Source organism: Parasteatoda tepidariorum, chromosome 2 (genome assembly GCF_043381705.1).
Source record: "Parasteatoda tepidariorum isolate YZ-2023 chromosome 2, CAS_Ptep_4.0, whole genome shotgun sequence".
Classification (NCBI taxonomy): Eukaryota; Metazoa; Arthropoda; class Arachnida; order Araneae; family Theridiidae; genus Parasteatoda; species Parasteatoda tepidariorum.
In genome coordinates this window covers 100,837,096-100,844,582 of record NC_092205.1, presented here as the reverse complement: position 1 = coordinate 100,844,582, position 7,487 = coordinate 100,837,096, and the positions used below count along the sequence as shown (strand labels likewise).

The 7,487-nt window shown below is 34.8% G+C and overlaps 1 protein-coding gene across 1 annotated transcript in view; it reads left to right on the top strand.

The window, feature by feature from the left end:
* LOC107455741 (uncharacterized) overlaps nt 1-6,756 on the top strand; it is a 15,974-nt gene extending 9,218 nt beyond the window's left edge. Inside the window, exons 2-4 of the mRNA XM_016073420.3 lie at nt 966-1,182; nt 3,290-3,435; nt 6,207-6,756. Of these exons, the coding sequence (XP_015928906.1) occupies nt 985-1,182; nt 3,290-3,435; nt 6,207-6,294 (432 nt within the window). The 5' untranslated portion in view covers nt 966-984 and the 3' untranslated portion in view covers nt 6,295-6,756. The remainder of the gene's footprint in view (nt 1-965; nt 1,183-3,289; nt 3,436-6,206) is intronic.
* The last annotated feature ends 731 nt before the right edge of the window (nt 6,757-7,487 follow it).

Here is a 7,487-nt window from a genome sequence, read left to right as displayed (position 1 = left end):
AACATTAGGAGGTTCGTCACCTGCATACATCCCACTAGTTTATTTCAAAATTGGCGAGTCACACTTCCCTAGTTTCCCTTGTTAGTACTCGGGTATTTAGTATATTAAGAAATTGTGCACTGGATACTTTGGTATTTAATAAAGCGGCCGTGACAGATGGACGAAAGCCAATGATGCTGAATGAATAGTGGTAAACTGTTACAATGGTAACACGTGCCTAATGTAATAAGTATCTAATGTTTGTACATTGGTAATACATTTTTTATGCACCCCTGCCCCCAAAAAATGAATAAGTACCTGAAATTTTGAAGATACAGTCAAATCTAGCTATAGTGAACACCCGGATATAGTGAACGAAATGTTCGCTCCCGGTCTTGCTATGCACATATAATATTATTTTTTGCTGATATAGTGAAGCAAAAGAAGAGAGGATATTATGAACTTGTATAGCAGGTGTTTATTATGACTATGATTTATGGTATTATGACTGATTCTTCTGATTAACGTCTTTGACTGATTTTTTTTCCTTATTTTTTAGTAATTTTGAAATTTTCACATAACATACATATACTGATTTTTAAAACCATCTATTCAGTGGAATGTAGCCATAAGCATTTTTTCTTGTTTGCTTCTTCTATCCCTAAATAAAGGGCATCCCTAAATTGTTTGGCCGCAAGACGAAGAGTTACAAAAAATAAAAGTTTACACATTTTTTTGTTATTACATATTGTTTTCTGGTCATTTTTATATTACTTTTTATGGGTCATTTATTTAAATAATGTATAACAAAAGGAAACACTTCGAAAAAATGAGTTAAAATTGTTTGCAGTACGAATATAGTGAACTTCCGGTTATAGTGAACCGAAATTTCGGTCCCTTGAAGTTTCACTCTATCGGGGTTTTACTGTATAACGGGAATAGAATAACTTTTCAGTTTGTGAATGATATTTTTTGACTTTTTTTAGTTTTTTGGGAAGATGAGAGATGGCAAAGCGGCTCTTTCTTTGCGGCCATCAAACATTCTTTCGAAGATCTGTGGTGGCAGCCATAACATTGTTGGCTTCTTCACTTCTTATATGTGGAGTGGTTATCAACAAAGCATTCTATGCAGGGGCAGCCGTCCTTTTCGCTTTACTTCTCTTCTACATCTGCCTCCATAAGACAGTCTGGAAGAAAGTTAAAGTAAGTTCAAACAAGATTTTTTTTTCTTCTTAACTGCTTTCTTTGTCATTCTTTCACTGCCTTTTCTGCCTCAAAGTCTTTAACACATTCTCCTGATCGGTAGGGCGCTGGACACACGTTTGTGAGAACAGAAGTTCGAATCCAGATGGCCGAAGACTATCCATGGTGACGGGTGCACGTTAAAGCTGTCGGAGCACTAAGTCTTCCATGTTCCAGTAACAAATAATACCTCTCGGGGTACTCGATTGGAGATGGATCGTTCTGAGGCTCGGGCCAAAATGACGGTCTGGGGACGAATGAATGTATGGGTCCACCCTATAAACGGGTGCAACGAATAGGTGTGGCAGAAGTCGAACCCTTGGCCATAGATGGCGCCACTGGAAAAAAGAAAAATCGCACTTCCAGTGCCTTAATGGCCTGCGGCAACAACAGCATCACAATCTCTTTTCATCGGCCGGGATAGCCTGGTGGGTAGGGCACTGGGCCCATGTTCAGGAGGTCGTGGGTTCGATCCCTGCCTGTCGAAGTAGTAAATGGTGACAGATGCACGTTAAATTTATCGAGTCACAAAAGTCTTCCATGTTCTAATAGCAAATTTTACCTCTGTGGGTACTGATCCAGGAGTTTCCCTGTCTTCTGGATGGGTTCAAAATGACAAGACTACGGAGTGGAACATGAGTGGTTGTAAACCCATAAAATTGGATCGGCTGCTCAACGACGGTTATAAAATGAAGTAAAGTTTCTTTCCATTGGTGATCACGAAAATTGGTGACGCTTGGCAAAAGTCTAACGTAGCCATTTCGTTTGCTAAAAGTATCGTTCCAATTCCATTCAAGGTTTTCCTCTGTAAAAATTACGTTTTTGGTAATAAAAAAGTGGGTGCTGCTATTTGGAATTTTCGAAATTTTACCCTGAGAGCTGCGCAATAGCTTTTAACATCATTCTTGAGTGCATACTGTATACAAAATTTTACTCCTCTCATTCAAAGGGTATGTTCTCCAGAGTCGAATCAACCTGTGTCTCTTAAATTATTGAGTTGTTTTAAGGAGTTAATACGCAACTGTATTGTTGTTTTCCTATTTTAATATTATGCATGCAGTATATGTTCCGCAGTGGACTGATCGTTAAGACACGGTTCCCAGCAGATCACCAAAGTCAAGTGTCTTACGTACATAGANCACTTGGATCAGTCTGCTTAGGGACCGAGGGGGTGCGGTATAGGTCCTCGTTAAACTGTTCTACCGTAAAGTGCTAGACTCATTAGTAGTAGCAGTAGTTCATGCTAGTAGTTCATTTACGTCACACTAGAGCTGCACAATGGGCTATTGGCGACGGTCCTTGAAACATCTCTGAGATTGAGCCGAAGACATGCCATCATAATTTTTATCCTCGACAGAGGTGATGGCACTCTCGCTTCGGTAACCCAACGAGCTGTACGCGAAGTCGAGTACTTTACGGTCTAACAGTTTAACGAGGGCCGATACCACGCACTCTCGGTCCCTACGCAGGTTGAACAAAGTGGTCACCACTGACCACAGCCGATGATGCTTGACTTCGGTGTTCTACTGGGGAAAAAAGAAACAAAGGGAACAATAAAATGTGCGGTTGTGCTGTGTTCTGCTAAGGAAACAAGAAAAAATTTTTTACATTGCTTTTCAGATTTGTAACGTAACTTATGGAGGGCACTTCAGTCTATAAGAGCTATTTAATGCTTTTTTGCAACATGGCAGACCATTTTGATTGAAATATTAGCATCTGAACATGCAAAACATTGTTTTACACTTTCTCTTAGTTGGGTATGAACTTTGTTACTACGTTACAAATGTAAAACTTGAAATCTAGCGGGACAATTTTTCTGGTTTTAAACGCAGAATGTAGCAAAGCGTTCTTTTCCATCTCATTTTTTTTTTCTAAATCAAACTTTAGACAGTACTTTAACTATATGGAATATTATCTTTGAAATTAAAGTATTCGATGCTGATAGAACACGATTTTTTTAAAATGTGTTCTGTGCAATTTTAAAAATATTGCACAATTTAGAACTACTAGTAACAACAAAAAAAACATTGTTTTAATAAACTTTATAATAGATGCATTTTTTTTCCAGGCGAAGAAAATTGAAGTGTTCACTTTGAACGGCCTTGATTATTTTTCTCAAGTGCCTTCTGGTCGAAAATCAGACTATCCAATGGGCCCATATCTCATCATGACACTACCCACACCGGACACACCCAAACATCACTTCAAAAGGAAGTAAGCTCTTTCATTTACTTTAATTTTATACTTGGTACTCATTGCAGTACTCATTGCAATACTCATTGCAGTACTCTACTCAAGATCAGTTCAAATGTTCAATAGAAGTGGATCATTTGGGAAACAGGAAAAAGTTAAGACGTTTTAATTTAAACAATTATAAGAATGACAGATTTAAAAAAAATTGTAGCAAATATAAAATAAAGAATGAAATTACCTTTCTTATAAGCACCTTTTTGCCATTTGGAGCTCACATTTCCAATGCCAGACCTATTTATGACCGCAACTCTCAAATGCGCCATCTGGGCAAAAGACCGGCTCCATGTCTTGATCTTCGCCCCCTCTGCGCAGTTGTATGGGAATGTATTACAAAAATTTCCCCTTGTGTAATATTTTTTGCATTTAATTACCAAAAATATTTTCTTAAATTTCAAATTTGCTTTCTTTAAGAACTATGTTTAATGCAGTTTTTGATTTAGCATCCTAGCTTGAAAAATTTTAATCTATCTAAAAATCATGACAGAAACTTCCTTCTTCTACGACCATCCACAAGCTAATGGTATTGTCCTTAGGAAGAGAGTTCTGCTCTGCGCAAACCCGTTTCGGTTGCCAATAAAAATGAATTGGTTGTTAAACAGATAACTTAAGAGATGGAATTTTGTATATCATCAATCTTTTCTTTGAATAATATTTTGTTCACATACCAATTTTTCTAAATAATTTTCATAACATCAACAAATTCAGTTTTTATTTTAACCTATATCACCCAACATTTAAGCATCCAACTCATGCAAAATTTTCTGATCAAAATTGTAGAAATCTCCCATACATCATCATGAGATAGTTCCAGAAGTCGCCATTAGTGATCTCTTAGTACGGTATGAATATATCTTAGAATATTTGAACAAACTGATATCATTAATCAGCAAGTACATTAATAGTTGCACAATACACCCGAAAAAAAAACATGTAACACCAGTTATAAAATTTTAAAATCTGTTTTTCAAAATTGTTAAGATTAAAATGATGTGTTAAATTTGAAATCTTTTTAGAAATCATTCAACTTTTACTTATTATTTATAAGACGATTTGGAGAGCTTGATTGATCACCATTTCAGAAGAATGGGATTATTATAACGAAAGTCTACTTAGAAGGAAGATTGAAAAATCTACTTTTGGATTATTTTCCTGAAAAAACATTTTTTTGCAATTTTCTTTCTTTAAAATAATGAATTCAAACATGTAGTTTTTACTAACTTGTATTATATTATATAAAATCTATTATAAATTTTAATCATAACTTATTATTTATAAAAATGATTCTATTCTAATTTTTCTTCAAAAGAAATTTATGTAAAATGTTAAAATATGCAGTGCAATTTTATTTCTGAGGTTAGAACGCGTAATCCCAATCATTTTATCAAAAGTTATTTAGGTGTTCCATCTCTAATTTTATGAGCTGTACATGAATAAATTGTCACTTCAGAAACACGTCTGCACGTTGAAACCTTCAATAATTAGTGTTCCAGTAGAAGTAGAATAATTTTATTATCTTAATTGCATTTAATAAATAGCATAATTAGGGAAACAGCATATTTTTTTAAATCAAACTATCCAAATGAATTTTAAAAAAATTCGAAATAATTCTACGGTTAATGAGCGGTTTTCCACTACACAGAAAAACCAGATACAACTTCGTAATTATAATATTGGAAGCCTAATTTAGTGCAAATTCACTTCAACCTTAGTCAGGAGTTAAATTGAACTATATATCAGTTGATCATAATATCGTGAAACCAAGTTTAAAGAATAGAATGATATGGTTCAATTTAACATCATATTAATCATCAAGAATACAGAATTATTAGACGAACTGTAAGATTCTATGTAAAATCTTAATTACCAGGTGATACTCTACAGCTTTATTGCTTTTACGTGGTTTGCACTTATTTACGTTCGAGTATCAATTGTTTAAATTAGACGATATATAATATAAATTCGGCGATTAGATAAATTGAACGATATATTATATAAAATATTTATTATATCTGGTATTATATTAGTATATTGCAATAATTGGACCAAATTATTAGACGCACTGTAGTGTTTTAATAATTACGTGCTTTGTGCTCGTTTATATGCGATACTTTTATATTTAAACATACATGTCCTGGGTTCTTATTCAGGAGATTCTTATATACATCCTATTTGGCAAACCGGTTTCAGTTACATAAAAATAATACAGCTGTATAGTGTTGTTGTTGACGCAGAGTTTAGGCAGAGTGGGTACCATTGTTCATATTTTCCAGTGGAGCCATCTATGGCCAGGAATTCGACTTCTGCCACACCATACGTCACACCCGTTTATAAGGCGGACCCATTCATACATACATTCATTCATCCACAGATCGTAATTTTGATCTGAATACCTGAACGATCGATCTCCAATTCAGTACCCCCAGAGGTATTGATTTGTTATGGGAACAGGGAGAACTTTTGCGACTCGACAGATTTAACGTGCATCAGTCACTTTACTACGCGGGGAGTCTTCGGCCGGCCGGGTTCGAAGCCATGAAATCTCGGACATGGGCCGAGAACCCTACCGACCAGGCTGTGCCGGCAGATGGAATCGTGCACACAGCTGTATAGTGTATCACCTGAAAATAAAGATCATAGTGCGTAAATAATTTGACTCGGCACTGTATATAGCAGATTTGCTAAAGCATTTCATGAGTTCGTTTTGTCTAATCCATTGTTAATTATTTTTGCAGAGCTAAAAATGAACCACCCCTGGCCAGTGTCGAAACATTAACGCCTTCTCTTGCTTCTTCAACGTATAGCATAGACAGTGTTGTGTGAAAATATCCTTTTTATGAATTTTCTATTAGAGTTATATGTTTGTTAAGGAGTGTGAGTGCTGCTGTTACGACAATCAAGACTTTTATCTTCAGTAATCATTGGAATATATATTGCGTCGTTGAATAATTCAACAATTCCGGCTCTTTGAAAAATATACACTGCAATCAGTCTGATTTATTTTTATGTAATTTGGCAATACTCCAAGATCAGAGAGGACTTATTGTAAATAGTATTATTATAGATTTATGGATTGCGATAAGCGAGTCAGATTAGTTATTTACTCGTTTCCTATCTTATCTGAAAGCAAAATTGATGAATTTAAATAGACATAAAAAATGTACAACAGATTAGAAAATAATGAGGACGTTTCCAATTAGCCTGTCTGATTGCAAAATGCTAAGGATATTTTCAAAGAGCCGGATTTTTCAATGTACTTATGACAAAATAAATTTATACATTTTAGTGCCCGCTCTTGTTGGCAACACTTACACTGTGATATTATTCAGGGCCCACACAGGCCGATAAAGCCTGGGATCTTTCAATTCCTCGAAATTTCATGACTAATTACTTTTGGTAGAGATGGGGGTATATCAATGTACTGTGAAATGTCGATTTTTAGACATCGCTATAACACTATTTTAAAGAGTATTCTCTTAAGATATCGCAAATAGGAAATTTATAAACAACGACATCAAGATAATTTTCGATTGCTATATCACAAGTATTATCGAATATAACGTTCCGATCATTATCAAATGCATTATTATCGCGATCATTATCGAGTGGGATAATATCGCGAGTTAATAATAATTGCCAAATCGTTATCTATACTAATAATGCTCACTATCTTATAGTATTCGATAATATCGTAGGTATTATAAGTATTAATAATTTTCAAATACGATACCAGCGTGAACATTATCGGCCTCTATAAGTATCAAGTAGAATATCGTGAATACTACATAGATAACTGCAATTATCTATTATGTTGATATATTTCATTTCTAACAGAAATATTGACTTGTGTAAAAATAAGTTAATTAAATTAGAAAATATAACGTTAATCGTGAACTGTCTTTGCAGACAATACATAGCGACATTACATATAATCCAGCACTACTGGAAACTTTCTCCTATTATATTAATACAGTCCAACCTCGCTATAGTGAACTCCCAGATATAGTGAACAAAAC